The 25,996-nt window shown below is 41.9% G+C and overlaps 1 protein-coding gene across 4 annotated transcripts in view; it reads right to left on the bottom strand.

Moving 5' to 3' along the window:
- The window catches only part of gdpd5b (glycerophosphodiester phosphodiesterase domain containing 5b), a 51,910-nt gene that overhangs the window by 8,845 nt on the left and 17,069 nt on the right, over positions 1-25,996 (bottom strand). For all 4 annotated transcript variants that reach the window (XR_012770312.1, XR_012770311.1, XM_075473876.1 and 1 more), the window contains exons 2-9: positions 25,060-25,237; positions 10,262-10,365; positions 7,072-7,165; positions 6,860-6,919; positions 6,025-6,123; positions 5,265-5,358; positions 1,639-1,784; positions 568-650 (exon numbers count right to left, since the gene is read on the bottom strand). Coding sequence is in view for 2 of the 4 variants with exons in the window: in XM_075473876.1 (XP_075329991.1) it covers positions 568-650; positions 1,639-1,784; positions 5,265-5,358; positions 6,025-6,123; positions 6,860-6,919; positions 7,072-7,165; positions 10,262-10,365; positions 25,060-25,176 (797 nt within the window). In the remaining 2 variants the exon portion in view is untranslated. The remainder of the gene's footprint in view (positions 1-567; positions 651-1,638; positions 1,785-5,264; positions 5,359-6,024; positions 6,124-6,859; positions 6,920-7,071; positions 7,166-10,261; positions 10,366-25,059; positions 25,238-25,996) is intronic.

Here is a 25,996-nt window from a genome sequence, read left to right as displayed (position 1 = left end):
CGACGTGTGTGTATGGGGCTTAAGCAACACCCCCACCTCCACACCATCCCTCATCCTCCATCTCTGCACACGCATGAGTAGACATGTAGAGCCAGTATTCATCATGGTCACTAAAGTATCCACCCACCCACGTTCCTTCCCTTCCTCCAAGAGTAAGCTCTCCAAACTCAGCCTATCAGGTCCTGTTATGATGGCGGTGCCATGCATCCATCGACTGACTGCTGGTAGACTGACATGCTGAGGCATCCCCAAAGTCTGTTCAATACTTGATTCAAATAATTCATTTCAAATAATATAAATGCTTAATGGTAGCATATTATGACAAACGATGTAAAGCAGTGGAATAGTGTTTTAAGAGGCAACATAGGTCTGTACTCTTTGATTGTGATATATAGTCTTGCGTGACTTTATAATTCTATGGGCTCAAGATTTTTGGTTATTCTTGAAACACCAAAGCAGGGGGAGTAGGAATCTAGGCAGAGACTAAATAACCACTTGTTTGTTTGGCTTCATCGTCCTGCTGTATTGATCGCGTTCGTTTGCATGTGAGTGTGTGTGTACTTGTACCTGACAACTACGTCAGCCTCTAGTCCAGTGACGTTCATTTGCAGAGCTCGCTGGAAAGACCACAGGGTGTTCTCTGGAGCAAGCTGCAAACAGAGGAAAAACACACAATTATAACAAGATGTACGATAGAGATGACTGCATTGGAAGGTTTACTGGAGGACCTCCAGCTATTGATAAAATAAGAAAAAAGGCCAGTTAATCATATGAATTCAATACATTTCCATATGTATATGTTCCATATGTTATGTATGTGGAAATAAGTGAATCTTAATTGTCCTAATGAGAAATGTCCGCTCTGTTGACTGCTCTTTAACACAAGCCAATGTTGTGATCAATATCAAAACATCACTCACTAGAGTGGTATCTTCCTTTGAGACCCTATGAATAAAGCTACTGACAGGATAGGAATGCCGTTCTAATCAATACAAAGTGATTCTGGGAAACAGAGTCCTGTGATGTGATACTTTCTTCCCCCCTTTTCCTTTCTCACAGCCTTGCAGAGCCACTCCTATTTTTAGATTCCACTGAAGCAATCGATATTTTTGCAGAGATACCACAGAAAGCCGGGTGTGTTTTTAACCATGTGAGTAACTGTTTTGAATAACTGCCTTTTGCTTCCATGTGTTGCGCAACACTCAATGGGAAATTGTGCCAAGCCCATCAACCCTTCTGCGGAAATCAAATGAATGCGTGACACATCCCATGTGAAGGAAAAAATGTGATTTGATGAAAATGAATCACGTATCAATGAGACCTTTTGATGAATATTCAGCTAAGAGGTTTCAAAAGGCTCTCAAACACTATTGTGGGACTTTAAAATCTGATCATAAGAAATCTACAGTCAGTTATGCTTTGAGTTTGCCAAAAAAGACACCACGATGCGGAGCAAATTGAGCAGTATCCCTTCCACACACCAGGCAGTGAGATCTCATCACTCTCTGGGCTCCATTTGTGGACCTTTTTCCTCTACACTTAGCACTCTGGGCGGCTTACAAAGAAGCTGATAACTAGAAGTGTAAGAGGTTTCTTTTGGATTCTTACATTCTCTAAGTTAGATGTAAGCCGACTCACCATGGGGGCTCCCTGGTGGCCGATAACGTCGGGGCGCGGTTTGAGGGAGGTGCGTTCCATGATGCAGGGGGAGGTGATGTAAAGGGGCACCACGTAAAGTCCAAGTAACACACTGAGATACAGCAGCACAACCACCACCTGGAACACTGACAGAAGGAACACAGAGTTACAGATGTTAGCCATGACATGAAAGATAAGAACAGTTAGATCATCAACTGAAAACACGGCTATTTGTGTCATATCCGTCTGTAGGGTAAAAATAAAGCCACAGAAAGCAGTTTGTTAGCGTAGAGCAAAACAGTGACCCTAGATCTACCCGAAGGGTTCTAAAAATTTGCCATCCAGACCAATCAGAGCTCACTAACTTGCAGATTACATCTCATTGGTTTCATCTGTACAGAGAGCATGCAACAACAACAATGTGCAATTTTTGCAGGGAGTTGTGTGCCACGGTTTGGGACGAGGCAGTTGTATTTGCTGTGAACGCTGAGAATTAAACTGTAGCAACACACAGTGGCAAACAACACTGCCATTAAAGGCCAAGGAGACACTCTGAATCCAACTCTGAGCAAGTGAGCGTTGATGGCTGCGAGTGTGGGCACCCACACACTCATCCACACCCATCCCCACACACACACACACAAGATTGTATTTGTTTCAAGGTCGGCTCTGGGGCAGGGTTGAGTAGCCAACTCTTGTTACACAGCCTTCATCCACCCTCACACACACAAACCCACGCACACACCGGCCCTCGCATCTTTGATTTTTCATAAACTACTCTGCATTGAAGCTGTGTCAAAGTGGGAGTAATATATTCAAGACCTTCCCACATCGGATGTATCCATCGTTCCTTTTTTTTTTAAGTTAAGCACAAGCTGTTTTGTCCAATAGGCAGAAAATCATAAAGAAGCCGTATAATATAATTCAGTGCAAGTAATAATTCTCTTAAATAGTAAATTTCTTCAGACTAATAGTGTTACTTTTGTATAAATACAACCCCAATTGCCAGAAAACACAGTGTGCGATGTAAATAAAAAAAACAGAATGCAATGCTTTTTAAGTGCCATAAACCAATATCTAATTCAAAACACAACATAGAACACATTTCAAATATTGCAAACGTGACATTTTACCTTTTCATGAAAAAGTTTAGCTCATGTTGAATTTGATGACGGCAACACAAAGAAGTTGGGACAGGGCCATGTTTGCATGGTGTAGCGTCCCCTCTTCTTTTAAAGAAAGCCTATAAACTGGGGAGACCAGTTGCTGAACCTCTGTCCCATTCTTGTCTGGTTCTAGTTATCCAACCTGGGTCTTCTTTGTCATATTTTGGGCTTCATGATGCGCCAAATTGGTGAAAAGTCTGGACTCCAGACAGGCCAGTTCGGTTTAGCATTGTCTAGCTGAAATATGCAAGGCCTTCCCTGAAAAAGATGACATCTGGATGGGAGCTTACGGCCCCGTTTACACGATAGGAAGACGCAGATATTTTCCTGCGGTTTGGCCTCTGATTTACACCAAAACCCTGTTTTTAATCACAGAAAACGATTATTTCTAAAACCTCCGGCCAAAGTGGAGATTTCTGATAACGCCGGTTATGTGTTGCCGTGTCAACTGAGAGAAACGGCGTTTTAGGTTCTTAAACGCCACATTATGCACCAGAAAATGCTTAACGTCATGCGAGTATGGAAGTTTTTCTGTGCCATCAGAGTTTGAATACGAATTTCTAATATTGAATTTTTACAGCATCAAAATAAGACTTTGAATTTGAAAAACCAACAGTGTAAAAAAATAAATAAATAAAAATCTAAAAACAAAAATCAGTGTAAAAAAATTCAACATCTAAAAATTCAGTGGAAAAAAATTCAACTTCAAAAAATTCAGTGGAAAAAGAACCAGACTCAACATCCGGGTAAACAGGGAGAAGCAATCGACCCCTGTCTCAATTCATCCAACGGCAGCCAATCAAGTTACGCTCCATTGGACAGATCAGCTCAATAGATATTGAGTAATATCTATTACTCAATTTTACTAACACAAATGGCAAATAAAGTAAACTCACTCGCACCATCACCCGCGTTGGTGGACATGGCTGATCTGTCCAATGGAGCGTAACTTGATTGCCGTTGGATGAATTGAGACAGGGATCGATTGCTTCTCCCTGTTTACCCGGATGTTGAGTCTGGTTCTTTTTCCACTGAATTTTTTTTTAGATGTATAATTTTTTTGCACTGATTTTTGTTTTTAGAAATTGAATTTGAAAAACCAAGAGTGTAAAAAAAGAAAATCAAAGTCTGATTTTGATGCTGTAAAAATTCAATATTAGAAATTCGTATTCAAACTCTGATGGCACAGAAAAACCTCCATATGCGAGCGCCTTATGTTTACAGTTTGTTTGGCTACTGATCAGGATTATCATGGATGATAAAGGGTTAAAGTTCTACTAATTTTTACGTTTGTGCAAACGATTCTGGCCTTATTGCATTTGCAACAACTGCTCTACATGGAGGAGCAGAGGCGAAGGATTGCACGGAGGTCAGCATTTTTACTGCATCTTTCCCTTCCAAGACATAGGTGCATTGCCTACCAACGTCGCCGCCGCCGGTTTTGGATCCGACCTGGGCGAACCGCGGTCTGGTGGGATTTATTTGTTATTATTTGTTGGTGTCGATTCTGAGCATTTTGATTGGCTTGCATGGCTTTATTCCTTTCCCTACACTGCCGCCAATAGGTTTGGCATAGTTATTATGGCACTTGACGGCGTATTTATTTATGTAAATGACAAGTTTTTTGAAAACGATGTTGTGTGCACGATGTTATTATTGAAAACGGAGGGGGGGAAATATTCGTTTCTCTAAATACCCGGCTATGTGTAAATGTGGCCTACGTTGCTCTAAAACCTGCATGCACCTTTCCAAATATTTATGTTGCCAGTTCCATAGGCACTACTGCACCCCTATACCATCAGAGATATAGGCTTTTGAACTGATAACAGGCTGGACGGTCCCTCTCCTTTCTACTTTAGAAAATAATTTCCCATTTCGATTTGTCTGAACGGAACAGCTTTCCGTTTTGCCTCAATCCATTTTAAATAAGCCTTACCCAGAGAAGATGGTGGCGTTTCTGGATTATGTTGACATGTGGCTTCTTCTTTGCAAGAGAGATCTTTAACTTTTAAATCTTTGTAATTTTACGTTGATTCTGAACATGCTCCACAATTTGTAGCTGTTCTATGACTTATATGACTGTGTGCATTAGCAGTGTATACAATGCTATCTGGCTGCAATGTCCTAACAAGCTGGTTCATAAATGTCCCCAAAGTTTTGGTTCTATTAAGACTTTTAGTTCAATTAAGACCTGTTATGTTCTAAAAGACCCAAATAGCAGCTGCTAGCCCTCAGAAAGAGTCCTGGACTCAAGTACAAAACAATCAGAGGTGTCCCGGCAGGGCAACATCACATGAGACGGGAGGAATGTTTGTTATCTCCAACACCCTGGGTTAAGGTCCTGGCCTCTGTCTGCACAGTGTTAATCATTCACCACCACTTTTCCATGTGTGCACCTTGTGACAGACGATTACGTCATGTAAAAGTAACCCGTATTCTGCGCTGCGGAGGTAAACATACTTAGCCTTTCTGCTCGGGCAACCTGCCCTGCGACAATCCAGGACAGTGCTGTGACTGCAGCGAGTGCCCCGATGTGCAGGAATGGACCTGTAGCCTGGAGAGAAAACAGGACACAGAAAAACAGACACACAGGTAAAACGAAAAAGATAGCGAGTTTAACATGGAGCAAAGGAAAAATGGAAACAAGGGTAAAGAAGATAAAGAGGCGTGGAATTACAGTCATTATCTTGTGCTAAGACACTGGCAACACTACTCAGAGAAAATAGCTGTTATTTGTAGAGACATTCAATTTTAATGGCCTCCGTTTCACTTGAATTGCACTTCCAACTCAATCAAACATTCCTGGTAGTGTACTGATCTCACATGGATGTACTCATTCTCAACTTTCCACAACTCACTGAATATTGATTAAGCTGTTAATTATTACGAGAGAATAGAGTAGTATTGTGTCACTAAAGCACAGCATACCCATTACATTTTGCTCCCAGTTCCAATGCTAATATATATAAATAAAATCAAGAACAATTCATTACATCGTTCTAGCAAAGTAAGTTTAAAGGGACTTGCAAGACAGAGAAATAAGACGAAAGAAAATATATATGCATACAAAAGACTGTTTAGATTATAATCTATGTGGTTAAAGTCTGGTTTGAAATGGGAAAAGGACAGACTGTTTTCTAGCCTGTTCATCACAAACTTAGCATCAGCAGTGATGCCTTGTCATCTCCAGTGGCTGTGGGGAATTCTCATAGTTTCTGACCTGCAGGGAGATGGGGACCACATCCCACTCTTGCCCCCATGTTTTATTGATAGAAATCACCCCAACGATGGTGGTGAGCAAAGCAGCAGTCACTCCTATCTGTGTGGACAGAGAGGAGGAAAAGAGAGACACTGTAAATCAAAGAGGATGTTACTTTGGAAAGATACGCACAAAAAAAAAAAAAAAAAAAAAAAAAAAAAAAAAAAAAAAAACACATAGCGGAATAACCTCAAATAGCTCCCAGGCCTTTCACACCCTGCACAGTGTTTGGTAACAGTATTTATTTTGCTGATAGCATACTAGGGCAGTCTGTACACTGAGCTTTCACAACCCTCCTGGGACAACTAAATCCTAACTGTAAGTTCAGGACAAGTTCAGCTGACCAGCAGTGAATGAGTGCACCTCGCAAAGGTGGCTCAGTGGTGAGAGTCGGTCGTCCAATAACTGGAAGGTTGGCGGTTCGATTCCCGCTCTCACCACTCAAAAAAAAAAAAAAGAAAAAAAGAAGATTGGTGGAACTGACAGCTGGAGGGTGTCAGTCCACCTCCTTGTCACAGCAGAGGTGCCCTTGAGCAAGGCACCATACCCCTGGGCTGTGAATGGCTGCCCACCGCTCCAGTGTATGGCATCTGTCTCTATGAGTGTGTGACCATGTGCATGTGTGTGTGTCAACAGGTGCCAACCTGGATGGGTTAAAAGCCGAGGACAAATTTCGTATGCATGCGTGACAATCTGATCTTAATCTTAAACACCAAGATAAAATGTATGTAAAAAAAAGCTTTTCACCAACCACACAAACAAGTACAGCCACTCAGTCTCACACATGCCACATTACCTTGTGGAGCCAGTGCAAATTCAACTGTTGTCCAAGTGCGACATGGCAAAGCGCTAAAACCTGAAAATAGTACAAGACACGCACCCACTTAGCGTAAAACTTTGAAAAGAAAAACAAGTCGGCTGCCTCACATATCCTAACATGTTTAAACAAGGCATTCTGATGTGCACACAATGTTCAACACCTCCTTATTAAGTATACTGGGGACTGACCATTAAAAATGCAACGTATGTGAAGCCTGCAGCAGTGGTGGCCAGGATGGGAACAGTGCCATCACTCCACTCCCCAGAGCTGTTGTACAGAGACCTGCAGAAACAAGAGAGATAATAAAATTTCTCGTCATGAGCGTTCATCCACATTCCATCATTTATACACAGTGTGAAGGCTGAGGAGAGTGCAGGCTTTGTGCTGTGTAACACGTGAATCTAAAGACTGACGAATCACTTGAAAGTAAATCAGTCCGAGTACGTATGAAACGCCAAAACCGATAACTGGATTGTGTTCAAACAATATATGAACCTTTGAAATTTGATGGCAACAAAACTTTGCGGAAAAGGTTGGTGCAGGTGTGGTTCTTCAAGGCCCTCCCTTGGCATCGCAGCAGTATCTGATGTATCAACAGCTGCATATACTGTATGGTTTAGCATTAGTAATGCCCTCACATGTGTACACGTTATCCAGGCCATGTGCACCAATACACCAGCCCAAAACAGATGCTTTTATAAACTACTGACGAATGACAAGCAGGAGGGTTCCCTTTTGAGGATGCAGCGATAAACTGATAAGCTCATTTCTATTTGTTTTCTCGAGTTTTACTTTGCCCATTATCACTCAAGAATCTCTCCCCCATTTATAATCTAGTGCTGACTGAGAGCTCAAAGATGGTTTTCAGTCATGTCCTTTGGGTACAGATGTTTTGTTTTTTAAGGTTTTGTTGGCTGTACTGGCCTTCATTTGAAAGTAGCTCGACAGGAAATGGGGTACAGAGAAAAACAGAGAGGGGAAGACATGCAGCAAAGGGCCACAGGCCAATCTCAAACCCGGGACGGCTGCGACGGGGCAAAGAGCCTCCGTCCATGTGCCGCCCGCTCATCCCAGTGAGCTAAGCATACAGATATTTATACTGTTAAACTATTTTCCCATGCAGACATTTATTTACTTTTCTTTTTCCCCCACAGCATAACAATCTCTTTGCTACTTTTACTTCACATCTTTATGCGTCTAATACCTCTCCTTACCTTCTCTTATCTTTTGTTGTTGATATTCCAACTTTTTCACACATCTTGCTAGCATAAAAAAAAATTAATGTTTGAAACAACGTGGTCAACATTGTTTTTTTTTTTGTTTTTTTTTTTTAAACACAAAGGCTGTTCGTAAGGAATGACATTGTGCTGAAAAACAACCTGCCAGCAATAACAGTTTAAAAGGCTAGAGGGAGTGGCTCATATAAAGTAATAAAACTAGTAGTAAAGTAGAGTTTGCTAGTCTAACAGATAACTGAGATGGGACAGATCTCAGACTCAGGACATCCTGTGAGAGACTGGTAAACCACTGAACACTGTTGACGTCTCAGAACCCTTTAACTTACACGCAGATCTAATCAAGTGCTCTTGACCTTTTCACTTTTTTGTTGCTGCAAGATAACACAGACGCTCCAAAGTGATCACAGACGTTATTACTGAGCCACAGGGAGAACAGGAACAAAAGAGATTATATCACTGTTATTAGTAATGGATGAATGGCATATTATCAACAACTGGTTTGTGTCTCATGGGAGGCTTCAGTACAGGAACAAATACATCAGGACAGAAGCAAACATCTGCCCGGATTAAGCTTTTTTTTTTTCTGCTTTTAAATCCCCCCATATAACCATGTTGCTCTGAGCTGTAAGGCTAAAAACTGTGACACTGTGTTTATAAATAGGTCCACAGCTGCAAAGAAAAGCATATGAGCGTGCCTCTATGTTTTGCCACTACAGCCAGGGCCAATAGCCTTAATCACACGTAAAGCCATATCGGTGATTCAAGTGGCACAGAGCCACAGAGGGGTCACTTAGTGCTGATGCCTCCTATGAATGCTTTTATACCGCAGATGGGCTGGGACACTCTGCTGCTCCATCGCCACAAGGTACAGTCTGAGAGCAGGGGCTCTGCTGCTGGGAGACCACCGCAAAATGCGGGAAGAAAAGCAGGGAATTTGCAATTAAAATTTGGTGGCTTTTAAAGCAAAAAATATGGAAAAAGAGAGAAAAAGAAACAGCGAAGTGAGAAATATCTTAATCACTACAGGGGAAGAGAAAGATGAGAGACTGTAATAGAGACAAAGGACAATAATAAGGGAGAAGGTGACATTGCAGAGGTCCCTGAGAGAGGGACGAGGAGGGGGGATGGGAAAGGGAGCTGGAGAGAAAGATCAAGATATGGGACTAAATGGGACACAACAGTAACCACCGTATACTAGAGCAAGTAAGACTTTAAACGACACATATTCTCAATGTTTTTACCACTATATTGGAATGTTGAGGACAGAGCATCTTTAGATCTGCTGAGATGCTGAAACAACAAATAGTCAAACCGTGACTTTATCAAACCGTCATTTGATAAATGATTTCTAATTACTGGGTCCTTGTATGCATTTATGAATTAAAGAGTAAACCAAATTAGTGTCCGCCAATAAATGTGTAAGAAAATCACAGGACTGTTTAAATAAAAAGAAAAGAAAATATATTTACATATTTCTCCAACTACACTGCAGAAATTGATCAAACCATTAAAGCAGGGTGGAAGCCTAAGCTGAACTCCCATTTTCAATACCTCCGATGGAACTCATCAACACCCGATATAACCACATGAGAACAGGTTTAAAGTGAGAAGCCTTTGTTAGAATGGGACAAAATGGCAACTAAAACACTTCCTCACTTGGTACTCCTCAATAATAAAAGCTTCACTGTCCCAACTTTTTATCTACTTACTTATTTTTCTTAGTGTTGGATGTCTGAAACGCAAACATGAATGTACGTTTATAAATTGAATTTAATTAATGGCATAAAAACATTAAGTATTTTACGGTCCAACGTAAATGCAAGAGTCAGGGCACGGCATGGCATGCCCCCCCCCCAATTTTCTACACTCTCCCAACTTTTTTTCGATTTGTTCTCGCTCAACTGAAAACCCATTAAATGAGCTGGAACGATGCCATAAAACCGTGTTAATGTGGGGCTGAGTGATGTGAAGTACAGGAAATGTTGGATGAGCCGTCTCTGTTATGTGATGGCGAAGCTCAGATTAACGCAGACGACAGATTCAAATTGTGATTTAGTAAATCAACAGGCAAAAAAAAGTTTGACTTGACAACACACGGGGTCACGGGGAGGGGGGGCACTCGGGTTAGTTGTGTACTCACCAGTTGAACTCGTTGTAGTCATTGTGTGCCTCCAACCAGAAGTAGAACCAGACGAGCAGCAGACAGAAGGTGAGGAGCAGGATGAGAGACCACAGCAGCTCCCACTTTAAGAGCACACACATAAAAAAAACAAATACAATAAATTATTATTGTATTCTTTTATCTGACAGCATGACTTATGCCCTTTTGAACAAATCATTTTATATCCCCCCACGTTCAGTGTGACTCCCTGCACTGAAAAGCATGACTTCACTAAATCATTTTCAGAGAGTTTCGAGTTAACTTTTAGCAGACTTACGGTGAAAATACGGAGACAGCCTGGCAAACTGACCCCTGCAGAGGGTATTCCCATATACACTTTGCTAATTATTAACGAATGATTTTTAATAACTTTACACGTAACCTAACTAATTACAGTCCTAATCTCTTATGCACTTTTGCACCGTGGCAAATGTTAAATGGACTACATCCTCAAACCCCCCTCCCCAACTCATTTCCAGCTTTCACAGCGTACTTTAAAAAATGTCTCTGTCTCAGCCTGGAAACGAGAACTTTTCTTTGTTTTAAGAGAACTTAATGCACACTGGAAATTTGGCCGGATTAAGCTAGAATGTTACTGTCGGATCACAGGTTTATGGCCGATGTGTTCACTTGTTTAAGCAACCTAAGCATATTGGCCAGAATGAGTGCCAAGGATCAGATCACTATCGCCTCAAACAGCTGAACTGGTGTGAATGTGTGGGTTTTTTCAAATGTTGTACGTAACAACGCTAAACCATAAATAACAATAAAATTCTCAGCCCATTTTTTTTTTTTTTTTTTTTAAAAAAAGGTCATGTTTTGATCTCAAGTTAGTTTAAAAATGGCTTTTTACACGATGGAACGAGGGATTATTTCAGTTTTCCTGCACAACAATGATCGTTTTTTCTGAAAAAAGAGAAACAAGCCTGGTGGAATCTGGATTTAATCCTCTTCTATTTTTGGACATGGCCTCTGAAGAACAAGTGTAAGACAAAAAAAAGTTATATAAGAAGATCCTCCCCACTCACATACAAGGGGGGGGGGTCATCCACTTTGGCCACTTGTCTTTTTCACAAGAGAATTCATCCTTAAAGGACAAGACCGTTTTTTTGACATTGGGCCCTTGATTTCACATTATAACATGATGTTCTACTCACCCCTGCTTGTTGTTGGTAATTTGGAGCTGTTCCGAAGATATTCGAGAGGCGTCTGGCTGCTCTCTTGAGATATTTGGCCATGAAACGGTTTCCTATGGGCAACGTTATACAGGCACAAACTATGCTGTTTATAATTTATTAATTACTGTACATTAGCACTGATAACGTGGAGGTGCGTCGCTTCCTTAAAAAAATCCGGGTTACTGTAATTTTGAATTTTTGTCGTAAAGTGGGTGTTACTGACGTCATCGTCGTGCTACTGCCACAGACAGCCCACAGACCTGCTGCCTATTTATTCATTCGGCTAAAATTCAAAATTACAGTAACCCGGATTTTTTTAAGGAAGCGACGCACCTCCACATTATCAGTGCTAGTGTAGAGTAATTAATAAATTATAAACAGCATAGTTTGTGCCTGTATAACGTTGCCCATAGGAAACCGTTTCATGGCCGAATATCTCAAGAGAGCAGCCAGACGCCTCTCGAATATCTTCGGAACAGCTCCAAATTACCAACAACAAGCAGGGGTGAGTAGAACATCATGTTATAATGTGAAATCAAGGGCTCAGTGTCAAAAAAACGGTCTTGTCCTTTAAATATATGTCACTCAAAGAAAAACGCTCAGCAGTTATTTGTTATGTTATATGTTGAAGTGCACACACACACACTTACTAACATAAAGGTTGTCTCAGAGCCATCAGATAGCAGTACAGATCAGTTACAGAGAGATTACCTAGTCTGCTGGGGCAAAACTTCATGTGTGTGACGGGCCTCACTGATGAGAGAGCAATGACCCTGGTTCCCATGCTCCCTAATGACTATCTGAAAACACCTGGGAGATCTGACCCACGCCTGAGAGGGGGGCATTGTTCTTTCCGCTGTGTCCCTCCATCAGCCTCCAGCTCCTCTTTTTCTCTGACTAACGATGAGACCTGAGACCATGCAGTCAAGAAGTCACCTACACCAAGATCTTCACGAGTAACTCCCACCGCATATTGCGTTGAATGTGTTTCTTTTCATGAAATCTTAGAGTGGTAACTCTTTAAGAGATTTGTTTAATGGGACATTTAGGCTATAGCTTGCATGTCCCGGTCTGGTCTCTCTACCGCCAACTCCTGCCTGACAATGTTATTCTCTTAGCTTTGGCTTTCTTACTGAGTTGGGAGTCTCCGGCCATCCTGTTTTTGGTTTTTGGTCAGTTTAGTTGGTTTTGAAGTTACGGCAGCAGCCCGGTTCCTGTGGCTCGCCACGTGGTTGGTTTATGGCCTGCTCTCCCTTTTGTTTATTTTGGCCAGGGCTCCCATCTTCCTTGCAGGTTGTAAGTATTCATTTTTATTAAACTTTCCTTCCTTTTTTCCTCGCAGTGGTTCTGTATGTTCGGCTTCCTTTGAGTCCATGTTTGTTTTAGGCACCGTAACAGATCCCTAATGGGTAGAATTTTACCCGCAGAAACAGCAGATGTGGGGGAACAGAGTAGATAACTTTGGCCTTGTTTTACAAACACTGAATGGGAATGAAAACACTGCTGTGATAAATCACAACTCTTACACACAGCTGCTTGACCGGGGCTGTGAGCCACAACAGCAACAGGACTAAAGAGCAGTTCTTTAATAACTGCCTGCATAAGTCTACCTTCCCCTGAGTGACTTCCTGCCGGAACTATTTTATTCGTCTTTAAAGGCTCAGCAAGTCCAATACAGCGGATTACATTTGAGGCAACTAATAATGCATTTATTAAAGAAGCTTATTGGATTGTTCCCATCTGTGTGCAGCAATGCTCTTATGAAGTTTAGGATTTCAGAAACACTTGAAAAGACAACTCAAAGACCGTGTTGCCTCTTTGCTTTTTAACGTCAGCTTGGTATTTGAGCTCCGCCGCTTCCTGCACATGATGAAGTTCAGTAATAAAGCAAAATGGGATGAAGTTCATTTTAGTAAATACCTCCAGATACCAGAAGGGAACAAAGTTCCTCTTAATCATTTTACAACACCAATGGTAATTTACAACAAGCTTAGTAGAAACCTACGTTAGCGTGCAATAAAAGTCAGTGGAGGACTAATTTATTATGCTTGTGATAGATAAGCATATCAGCAGATTAGCTTACTTTCAAAAAAACTTTAGAGAAAATATACGGACACTTTCTAGGTGGTTCGTGGGGAGAAATATCATCCATCAGGGTATAATGTTGATACACAATTAAGGCAGAAAAATGCAAAAATACTGCAGCATTACTGCCCATCGTGTGGATCACATGGGCAAGCCTGAGGACGGTGCTGATGTCGTGCAAATATAAACACGGAAACTTTCAGAACACTTGAATGATTACGAGCGTTTCGAGGTGGTAACTCTGAATTCGTGGTCCACAGTACATATTGATGTTTTAGTATTTCATTTCCATACCGTTTATCTACCGTAGACAGATTTTAAGGCCTTTTATAAGGATCTTTTTTTTTTTTTTTTTTTTTTTTTTTAAAAAGCCTGCCACTTCTTCTTTTTGCTCCATGTGTCCAGTTTCCTCTTTTTTTGGGGGGGCACACAACGTACTCGGACTTATTATTTATTAGAACTTGTTATTTTTGGCATTTTTTAAAAATGCAACCAACGAATGGTCATCAACCTGTGCGTCTTTGTGACAGGCTGCAAGTAACAAGACCCCTTAAACAATTTAAGTGCAGACACGACACTGGCTCATCCCTTGAGTTAAGTGCCTTTTCTTTTTTGAATAGTTGAAGGATTCACAGGTTACTGTTCAATGGCTCAATAAATAAAATACTTTCCTCTGAAAATGGTTAGGTCAAAGGACTGGACTCAAAATAAACGAAAAAAAAGAAAAAAAACGCCAATGCTAAAAGAAACTTTGAAAGACCTTCAGAGAACCTGGAGAACTGTTGCTCAAGACTACTTTGAAAGACTTCACAAAAGTCTGGTTCCTGGGAAACAAAAGATACAGAAATAGGGGTAGGTCAACACTTTTCTACAGTACTGTATTTACACTCTATCACATGTGTGTATATACACACATACACACCCTATGAAACACCCTTGTATATGCATGTAATGCCAAGCACCAACTGACAACAAGCATTACCGTTTCTTTTTCCAAAACAGATATTCAGTGTTGACGTGCAACATCAAGTTGATGAATCGTTGATATAATATTAGACAAGATCAGATCAGTGTAAAGTCAAATGCAGCACAGACAACAAACAAATAAATGATTCATTCAATTAAGTATGACAGCTTGACTCAGTATGCTGGCGTACCTCAACATGCCAACACTGTGGGACGCTCTTGAATTTCGACTTGCTGCCAAAAGTGAATACAGACAAGAAAGAAAATGTTTAGCTCTCGTCTTTTGCTCCTCCTCTTATAAGGCCCGACATCAGATGCCTCCCTCTTTGTCCCCATATTCACTGGACTCGACACCTCAGTCACTTGTCACATTCCTCGACATAGCCTGATAAGTCCCCTGGCATTTCAGAGGGTTGGGGTTAGAGCCACGCACGCAATGTAAAACGGTCTGCAAACAACCCAATGGCCACCCTGGTAATCAAAACATAAGAAATCTTGTCTGTGCGAGACTAAAATGAATATATACACAGAGATATTACAACTGACATACCTCTTACAGACACACATGATCAACATTAAAGGAGAAATCATGCTGTGTTCCAGACACAGTCAGTATTCAAAAATGCAGGCTGACCTTATATTGCTTCTACCTTTTATTTCTGTCAGAACCACTCTCGTCAAAACGAGACGAGAACAGAGATGAATTTCAGAAGCTTATTCTGAATGCATACAATTTATGTTTGGCGGTATGGCTCTGTTCGGAGGAAGTTCCCGACTTTCCCATGAGCTCCATGGAAGCCAAGACAGGGAACAGCAGCATCCTCAGGTGGAGTGCCTTCCATTTGCTGTAAAGGCAACAAACCCCCTAGAACAGAGCAAGCAACAATGACAACAGTATGACATTGTTTGGCAATGAGAAGTCGGTGGAGCAGGGGAGGTGGTGGGTGCAAGCAGAGAGCAAAAAAAAAAAAGCAGTGACAGCAAACCAAGTTTAAATGAAGTGCCCCAAATGCTAGCATCCAATTGCAAGCATCAGTTGATTACCCATTGAGCGCAGCTGGCCATAAGGGTTGGGTCGGCGTCAGCCAATAGGCAAAGGGCGCGTTGACTACGTGGTCCCGCCAGAACTAACGCGATGCTCCATTTCTGGCAGAACCACTCGTCAAAACGAGACGAGAACAGAGATGAATTTCAGAAGCTTATTCTGAATGCATACAATTTATGTTTGGCGGTATGGCTCTGTTCGGAGGAAGTTCCCGACTTTCCCATGAGCTCCATGGAAGCCAAGACAGGGAACAGCAGCATCCTCAGGTGGAGTGCCTTCCATTTGCTGTAAAGGCAACAAACCCCCCAAACAGACCATACTGAAACGCAGCCAGCCAATTGGATTGTTGCACCAGGGTGTCCTACAACCCCCCAACTGACCATACCGGAATGCAGCCAGCACATTGGATTGTTGGACCAGGGTATCCTACCCCCCCAATGATTTATTAGCTACCAACGTGTGACACCATTATGATTAGTAGTAGTAATATTACAAAATAATTATTAAACCGCGACTAAGCTTGACGTTAAAAAGGTGGAACTGCCGTAGGCTCACATTAACACAGACTGAAATGTGATGCGAGTATTTAATTGGGGCAAGCATTGAACCACTTAGGTACACCATAAAAATATATTCGGTCTCCACAGCAGCGACAGCGCTTTGCGGCAGGGCAAAGCAGAGCAAGATCCAGGCAAAGCAGAGCAAGATCCAGGCAAAGCAGAGCAAGATCCAAGCAAGCAGAACAGGATCCAAGCAAGCAGAGCAACATCCGATCCAAGACAGCAAAACGAGAGCCAAGCAAGCAGAACAAGATCCAAGCAAAGCACCATCCAAGCAAAGCAGAGCAACATCCAAGCAAAGCAGAGCCTTAACACACTTCACCTGACCACCTAGGAAGTTAAAGTCACCGTGAGCTTGCATATTTTCCTATCCACACAATTAAAAAGCCATAAAGCATGACACAATGACCTCTGTCATTGCTGTTCGTGCCATCAATTCCGGGAGCGGTTTTAATGATTTGACTTCATCCCAAATTTATTTGCGATCTTAATCAGCATCTTTCATGCAAAGTTAAGCCCTACCAGTGGCTCTTGTTTTATTTAACAGAGGCACAGCTGCACAATTTTTTTTAATATACCAGTAGGCAGCTATTCTAAGTGGAAAAACCTTTCAATAACCCATTGAAAACTACCTTCCCAACAGCACAAACTCCAGCTAGCTGAAACATCAGCTTATAGCAGGTTTAAGTAAAAATACACTGAAAATCTAGCTGTGGCAAGATGACACGTAGCATGGCAACTTGCATCAACAGGGCATCACAATGGCTTTAGTAAGCAGAGAAACAGGATGCCATTTATTTCAAACTTCCATGAAGACCGGCAGCCTCCAAAATGACAAAATGAGAAGAGGCAAGTGCTTCCTAACACGAGCACATCACATGCATAAGTCGTATACAAATTCCCAGAGCAACACTCAGTATTTGCAAGCAAGAAACTAAAGGGAAGAAACAAAAGCCTCCAGTGTTTCCTGCAACATGTTTCTCAGAGGTTCATCCTGCACCAGTACTTACTGGACAGATTGCTCTTTTATCAGTTCACAGCTGAAATCAGCTTTTACAGGCTGCTTCTCACAGAAGGAAAAAGGACAACGCTCCTCCTGAAGGGATAAAGGCTCGTGTATACTTCGCAGCAGTGTGTCGCAGTGAGCTTGTCGCAGACACGACGCAGTTTTTTTTTTTTTTTTTGCCTTGAAGCGCTGTCTGCACTATGTTAATCCCACGCCACAACGCAAGAGGGACAATCACGAACAAGCTAGGATTGTGGGTGTTACGGTTACGGAGGTCATTCAACAACAATGCGACTGGACGAATGCGCACTTTGATTGAGATGCAGCTGATCGATCTAGAAATAGAGAAATATTGCTACTACTGGAGATGGCAGAGAGGGAAAGAATCGTCACGGTTAGCACGGTTAGCGTCAGCCGGTTAGCAACCCGGAAATACGCATAGTGTAGAGCGGATGTAGAGTTGACCAATCAGAGGCCTCCTTCTCTCCTCCCTGCGGCGATGTCTGCGGTGAGTTACAATTTTGAGGAGGTGCACCAGAGTGTCTGCGTAGTGTCTGCGTAGTGTCTGCGTGGGGGGGGGGGGGGGGGGGGGGGGGGGCATGTCTGTGTTAACTGCGACACACACGCAGACGACCTGGTTTCCGAGTATAAATCAGGCTTAGTTGTGGCATCAACCGTGGGGACGATGGTTGAAATGTTTTGATGTCATGCAAATTAGCATGCCATTTGCTGCGCAAGAGCCAATCACAATCAGGCTGGTGTTACGCGAAGTGGCCGGACGCTTGTCCACAAAGCATCACAAACATATGCTGTAGAACTGCTACAGATGTCAGATCCTTTAAATCATCGAGTGCATCACTGATCTCAAGTGCCATCTTGTGTTTATGCTCAAGCCTTTAAACACAAAACTGTTGGACGCATTGTGCCTGAAATTGTCCCCTAAATGGCCCCAAAGAACGAGTTAGGATGGCAGGGATTGTTTGGACGGGAAGCACAAAGCCAAGTTGGCCAGTACGTATGATTCTCTTAGTATATGAGCATCGCAGCTCACACAGCAGTGCTCAGGAGAGCAGTATGTATCCTTATGATATGGTGTTATTTGTAGCTTAGAGGACTGCTTTATAGAGCATAAGACTAGCTATCTTATTGTCAATTATAGAGCGTTAAATAAAGGATTCCTGTTAGAGGCAATAGCTGTGTTTTACTGGACAAGTCTCTTTAAATCGCTCTATATGAGCGTCTGTAGAGACCTCCACTGTTTAAAAATTTATAATTCCCAGAGCTCATTTACCAGTTGAATAATTATTCAAAGGTAGTTCAGTCAGCCAAGTACACTTAGGCTCCATTGTTTAACGATTGCCTAGCTAATCAGCCTCTTACTGCTGCTTTTGTTAAGCAAAAAAATGCAGCTAAGTAGTGAAGTTTCACTGTAGGTCTCTGGAGGTTGTTATACGACGAAGTGCATTCAGGGTAGCATCCTGATGTTCTTCTCTTCAGGATCAAAACCTTTTCAGGGCCTATCAACGATGAGCCGAATTAATACAAGCAGAACATACATGAGCAATAATAATCACAGTGGATCTACATGAGATCAATTCGACCACAGCCACAGTTGGGCTTCATTCACAAAATGCTTTTGTATCCATCCATTATTCATCCATTGAGCATGGGATTCAGTTCATGACACCGTGGTCATTTCAGCAGCAGAACAGCTCTGACTTTGCATTCTCCATGCACAGAATTGATTCTCCCTCTACTGAGTTCACAGTGAAACCCTGAAAACTTGTCAATGAATCTCTGATTTTATTATAAAAGCACTCACTTCACTTTACCTGGCAGCTTGCATTCAATACAGTGGAAAAAAATAAAAATAAAATAGACTTGTTTGCTGGTGGATAAACGAGCAATGCTGTAGCTAGCAACTGAGAGGAGGAACTAGTCCAAACAATGTTTCCGACATTGACCGAGGAAAGGCAATAGTTGTTAATCCTCTGACTCACATCAACTCCCACTGTATCCACAGGCACAAGCACTCACACCCGACACGACAGGTGACGCTGCACCCATGCAGACAATGCCGATCAACAGCGTGTGCGCCAGAGGCGCGCGCTCCACCTTAGAGCATCACCGCGAGGATCCACGGACCAATAGTCACGCAAAATCATGTGAATCGGTGTAAAATAAGCCGCGTGTCTAACCGCGGCAAGCCCTGCCACGTACAGGAGCCCGCCGCGGCCTACCTTGACTCTGACTGCGGCGCGCTGTGACAGCTCGCCCGGTGTCGCGTCTTGGCTCGGCTGAATGTCCTCCACGCGTCCATCTCAGCCGAATCTCAGCCGAATCTCAGCCGGCAGCGGGGATCCATGCCGGACGACAGGGTAAGCAGCACAATAATAATACTAGCATACGCGCGTATGCTAATCGGAGTTACGTCTTGTAAGCAGAAGCAAAACTTTTTGCCCCTACGCGGGGAGCTGCTGTGGAAGGCTGCAAGCAGAGAGCAAAAAAAAAAGCAGTGACAGCAAACCAAGTTTAAATGAAGTGCCCCAAATGCTAGCATCCAATTGCGAGCATCAGTCGATTACCCATTGAGCGCAGCTGGCCATAAGGGTTGGGTCGGCGTCAGCCAATAGGCAAAGGGCGCGTTGACTACGTGGTCCCGCCAGAACTAACGCGATGCTCCATTAACCCTGTTAAATCTGATCACTGCTCTGCTCTGAGGGGATTGCTTTCCTGCTCTTGTTTATCACTCTTACAGGATCAACAGCACGGCTCCTAAACTAAACTCAAGATGTGACTTCAGCAATCACAGGAAGTTCCAGCCAGTCAGAAGCAGCACAAACTTCCTCTCTTTGAATTATCATTCTACACATCTCACGAGGTATATATTTAGGCATCTACTGGATGTATGGATAAAGTGTTTGAGGATGACAGCACAAAACTACATAAAGCACAAGGCACCTACAATCACCTTAAGAATATATCAAGGTTAAAAGATCTGATGTGTCAGCAGGACCTGGAAAAACTAGTCCATGCATTCATCTTTAGTCAGCTTGATTACTGTTACAGCATCTTTACAGGTCTACCTAACAAGTCAGTTAGACATCTGCAGCTCATTCAGAACTCTGCTGCTTGAGTCCTTACTAAGACCAAAAAAGTGGACCACATCAGTCCAGCTCTGAGGTCATTACACTGGCTGCCTGTCCATCAGAGGATAGACTTTAAAGTTGCTGAAAGATGCTGGTCTATAAAGCTCTGAAAGGTCTAGGACCAAAATACATCAGTGACCTCCTGACCCAGTATCAAACTTCTAGAACCCTCAAGTCATCTGGATCCGTTTTTTTAGCAGTTCCCAGAGTCAGAACCAGACATGGAGAAGCTGCATTCAGCTTCTTTGCTCCACATGTCTGGAACAAACTCCCAGAAAGCCTCAGATCAGCTGAAACACTATTTTCAGACACACCTATTTTCAGATGCATTTGAATAAAGCTCCAAATCTGAAGCTTGAGTTTGAAAAACCTAATCACATTTTAACTACCGATTTGATCGATTGTTCTTATTTCTTTCTTTTTTGTTTAAATTTCAAATCATGCTTTTTATTTCTACTGTTTTAATGTCTCTGTAAAGCAGTTTGAATCACCTTGTTGTTGAATTGTCCTATACAACTAAACTTGCCTTTCCTTGTATATATGACAAGGCAGAATGCAGCTTTGGAATATTCTAATTACTGTAGAAGAATACGTTAACTGATATGCAGGCTCGTTATGTGCTGATGTTTTAGTGAAGCAACATACAGGACGGATCCCTGATGCTTTACAGACTCGGATTTTATTTGAAAAATAAATCTACAAGCAAACTACAAGCATCTTTCCATGGTCATTACTGATATAACTAAAAGCAGAAGCAGTTGTACAGCATCAGGCAACAAGGTGGTCACGATGCAAGGATGAACAAGCTAAATACAAAAAGCAAGAAAAACTACCAATAGGGAGAAAGTATATACAAAAATAACACAATGAGAAAAAGTAACACTGGAAAATCTAAACTGTATCAACAGATGGTCCTATTTTGAACTCAAGTAGAAAATATTGTGCGAATGATCAATATAAAAACAGAGGGTCTAAATTACTATTAACAAGGTATTGAGACTTTGAACAGATATGAAATAGAAAGCAGGTTCACCTCAAAGTCCGAGTCCAAGTGCAAAGTAAAAAAAATAAATAAAAACAAGCCAAACAAAAAACTAAGAGCTACATCTCAGACTCTACGGGCCTCAATTAGCATGTTAAATGTTAAAGTTTTTGATCACAAAGATGGGGAGAGTCTCTTCTATCTGAAATTAACATGGCGACACAGTTTAGGTTTGTGAAGTTTCCTCTGAGGAAATGTACAGCCCCAGCTTTGGTGAAAAGCAGACAGCATATCAGCACAAACACCTCACACGTGACGGAGGGTTGATGATTTGGGCTTGTTCTGCGGCCACGGGACCTGAACACCTTGCAGTCATTGAGTCGACCATGCACTCCTTTGAATACCAAAGTATTCCAGAGTCAAATGGACAGCTGAAACAGCATCAAATCTACAACAAAATGGCTGACTTATAAAAGAATCAAGGTGTCGCAATGGTCCACTAACATCCTGAGGTGGGAACTTTTATAAACAAATCCTCAGTGACGTGAAACAACTTTGGAAAGAAGAGTGGGCCAAATGACTTTAAGTTACTGTTGCAAAAGGTGCTTCTACAAGCTAATGTATCATGGAGTGTACTTTGTTTTTCACATGAGGCTTCGACACTTTGGTTTCGGTGAATAAATAACGACATTAATTGAACAGATAATGACACTGTTCTATTTCGTATGTTGTTTATCTAAAATGTTGTATTTACCCAATTCTAAGACTTGGTGAGGACCAGATGATTATTTCTAAGGTCCCAATAAGTAAAACCTTTCTTGTACTTTCTTTCTCACATGACTGATTATCCCAAAGAAAACTAATCAACTAACACTGATTTTCAATTTTAATGAGATAATAACTGAATTGCCAGATAAAACCTCACTAAAGCCCAGACATGCGATAATAAATCAGCAGGCATCTCAACAATTATCTGATTTGAATTCTTCTCATTTGATCTCCTAATCTTTTCCCCTTCAAACTGTCGTTGCACAAAGCAAATGAAAACAACTACGTGCTGTTTTATAGAACAAGTGCCGACTCTGTTCCTTTATCAATATATTTCACAGGCCAGGTTCTGTACGATCAGTGTCCAATAAAGGAAGAGCGGCTTTGCTTCCATTTTTGAAGCCTTTGTGTGTCTGAATGGTAAAGACGGGCTAAATGGAAATACTCTCAATTATTACTGAGATGCCAGATCGGCTTGCACTGCATGACGTGAGCCGTCTTCCTACAAAAGCAACTTGAACACGGAGAGAAGCAACTTCACAGAAGACAGAAAGTCGGTCTGAATGACTCGCTGCAGCGAAGAAAGAAAAATTGGGTGATCCACTTGTGGTTTATGAATGAGACCAACAGTTGTTTCACCGTGATATTCTCAGTTCTCACGCTTCTGTGATTCGTTCAGGTCCATTTACATGCACCTGATACCCGCCCTTGACTGGTCACAGTTTGTTTACTGGGATTGTTAAAGATGCAGTCTTATGTGACATCACCTCAGCCAGAGCCACCGTGAAAAAGTCAGCTCAGGCTGAACCAGGTTTTATCGGTCTACAGCAGCTGATAAATTCAGTGAAATATTTGCTCTCAATTTTTGATGTAAGCAAGGTGAAAATAAAGCGTTAAAAAAGGTGGTGGGGAAAAAAACCTCTCCTATTAGATCAGTTGAAAGGAAATGGATGCGAGTGGGCTCCCTGCACCGGAGTCAAGACAAATGCTGTCCCGCAACATAAAACAGAGGATAAGCGCCTACGAAAGGAGAATGCTGACTAAGCACTTTACTATCAGTTGGCCTGAAAAAAAAAGAGAAAGAAAAAAAAAAAAACACTTGCGAGAGGAAACAGAGCTACATGGTGTCCAGTTTCCTACAAGCAGGAGGAAAAAAAAAAAAAAAAAAAAAAAAAAAAAAAAAAAAAAAATCAATATATTGTTAGTAAGATATACTTTCTGCATGAAAAGATGGTGAAGGTCTCTATTTTTACCAGCCTGTGTTATCTGTGACTGTTAACACACCTCGTGTGGGTTTAATGCAGGTCATCTGCTTTCCTCAGATGATCAGTTTGTGTGCCAAGGGAAGCAACTATTGTCTGTGTCCTAGGTTTCTACTGTTCTACATTATGGTATGTGGGTATAAATAAATAAATCATCCGGCCCAGCGCCTGAGTGCATGCGAGTGCACATACGGGTATGTGCGGTGTGTCTGAGTTTGTTGCAGCAACACAACCAGTTCATCCTTCCTCAGTAACAGAGATGAAGGGCAGGGCAAACGGATCATCCTGAGCAGCCGGTAACACTTATTTGTTTTATGTGTCTTATACTAGAAAACAGAACTGTGGAGCCAAACTGATTTATCATTTTGTTAAATTATACTTTTTACGTATCACCGTTTGCTCATATTTTCTAAATTAAGAATTAAAGTGTTAACATTTATTGTATTTCGGGACAATTTGCGAATTGAACTACATATCCCGACACATAGGATTTGTGTCACCACATTTCACCGAACACAAAGAATTGTAACCCCTCCACGGCACACTCGGCTGTATTTTCTGCAAGCAAGTGACTGCCAGGCTTGTGGCTTTATACTTGCTTCACTTCCACACAGAGGACAGACAGGAAATATTCATAAAAAGCGAACGCTGATTTAAAAAGTGCAGATTGTTGGAGATTGCTGATAAGTGGAAACAATAGAGCATTATAAAGTTCAAGGTTATTGAATGGGGTACGAGCCAAGAAAAGATAATTGTCTCTGCTGAGAGACAAACATCAGGATGGCACAACTCAAGCCAGAGGTACAGGTTCAGTTAATGCTTAGGATAGATTGTGTTGTTTTGTTAACAAATTCAGCAAGCTTAAAAACATCTCACTTCCTACACAGCCATCCTGTTAAAAACACTCCAATTCATGTCACAATAATAGATTCAAGCTCACCAGCCAGAATTCAACTGTTTCTTTTAAACTGATGTCAAAAATGTAAGTGGTAGGTGATCAGAAAATGTGCAAAGCAAACAAATGGAAAGGCTGTTTTTCAAAAGCAGCGGTACCGAAAAGGTTAAAGTGATCATCCTACATTGATCTCTCGCTCAGGACAGCCGCGTGCTTATTGTGGGAAATGGCCTCGACAAAGTAAATTGCACTCTTACACAACCAGATGACCAGCTCTCATTCACTGCCAACCTGATGTAAGCCCGCGTGCACAAATGAGGGTGTACGCAGCTACTAATTATCCTGCGAGATAATAAGTGGAAAGCATAGACGGCCTCAGCTCTGTCTACTGCTCCCCTAACCTTTGTTGTTTCAACTATTCCATGTAGCTGAACATCAAACCATAAAGAAAGGGTTTTCCTCACAGAAACATACAACATGGGACCCTAGAATAAATCTGCAGAAACTATTCAATATTTGTTATGACAACCTTTTTAACATTACAAACAAAATGATTTATCTCGTTATGCTGCGGCTGTTAGGTCTGTGTAAGCATCTTATGGAAGTCGCCACAGTTCTAGATTTAGACTTTTTCTGTCTCCTCATACAATCCCAGACTGAAGAAAGACCTTCACTGCATCACTGAGTCAGTGACTGCACTCTGGGTCTCGATGTCATGCCGTATTTCTGATGGCTTTGAGTCATCGATAAGAATCTAAAACTAAAACCTTTGGACACTACGGTAAATGTACAGTATTGCACACTTTTAAACAAACTACAGTAACACGGCTTCTCTAATTGGAGTGGCAGACTGGCAAAAGAGGCTTTCGACCGCCTCTCACCTTGGTTGTGTCATCATGGGAACGTTGATAGCGTTTCCATCGGCAACCGTAGATCCCAGTGATACACGACAAACACAGCTGGCGCTCATAGACCTGGAGGGGTTGGTGTTTCACCATGCTCCTTCAGTCAGTCCTGCTTCCAGAGCCAGAGCTAACATCCCACTGGCTACACAGTATCCTGTAAGAAAGAGAGAAAAAGAACATTAATGCTGACGTAAACCGCATCACAAAAAACTGTCAAGACCACGAAGACTGACAACTCATGGAAGACGAAGTTACTACGGTAACACGCCTGGCGGACAGAAAGCACACGCAGTCCTGAAAAGCACCAGGCCTCAACGAGACAAAACCCAGCATCAAATTAAGACCTTGTTTCAGAGACCCCGTTTCCAATGACAACTGAAACCGTAAGGAGCTTTCATCAATAGGCTCAGGGAGAGAAAAAGACAAATTAAATTGAAAGGGGTTTGGAGAGGCAATCATCTATTGAACATCACATTAAATCACAGAGACCATGAATAGATCACCCAGTCGGCGCGTGTCCGGGCCAAAAGATATCCTTTCATATCGGGTCCATCAAGCTACACAGAAACTTCAGTTTGCAGAGTCAAACTCAACAACTGTAGCTTAGTACAACTGTAAGGGCCAAGATGGTGACTAAAATGAGATCAAAAATAAAACAAAACAATAATTCTGTTCTGTGTTGACAGTAGACATGTTCTCAGAAACTTCCGGTTCGCTGCACTAACTTTTCAAAACTGCTCCTAAAAAAAATAAATAAATAAGTGTGGCATCTCTGTATCATGTAACACTTGATACTGTACATTTCTGTCTGGAGGGTATCGGTATCAGGCAGGCATTCAGATCTACCTGTCGCACATGTTTAGATAAAAGACAAAACTCCACATCCCTTCCTTGCCCATCTAATGCAGTCTTA

Source organism: Odontesthes bonariensis, chromosome 9 (genome assembly GCF_027942865.1).
Source record: "Odontesthes bonariensis isolate fOdoBon6 chromosome 9, fOdoBon6.hap1, whole genome shotgun sequence".
NCBI classification, from domain to species: domain Eukaryota; kingdom Metazoa; phylum Chordata; class Actinopteri; order Atheriniformes; family Atherinopsidae; genus Odontesthes; species Odontesthes bonariensis.
Note: the sequence above shows the minus strand (reverse complement) of the source record. Positions and strands in the feature narration are given on the sequence as shown.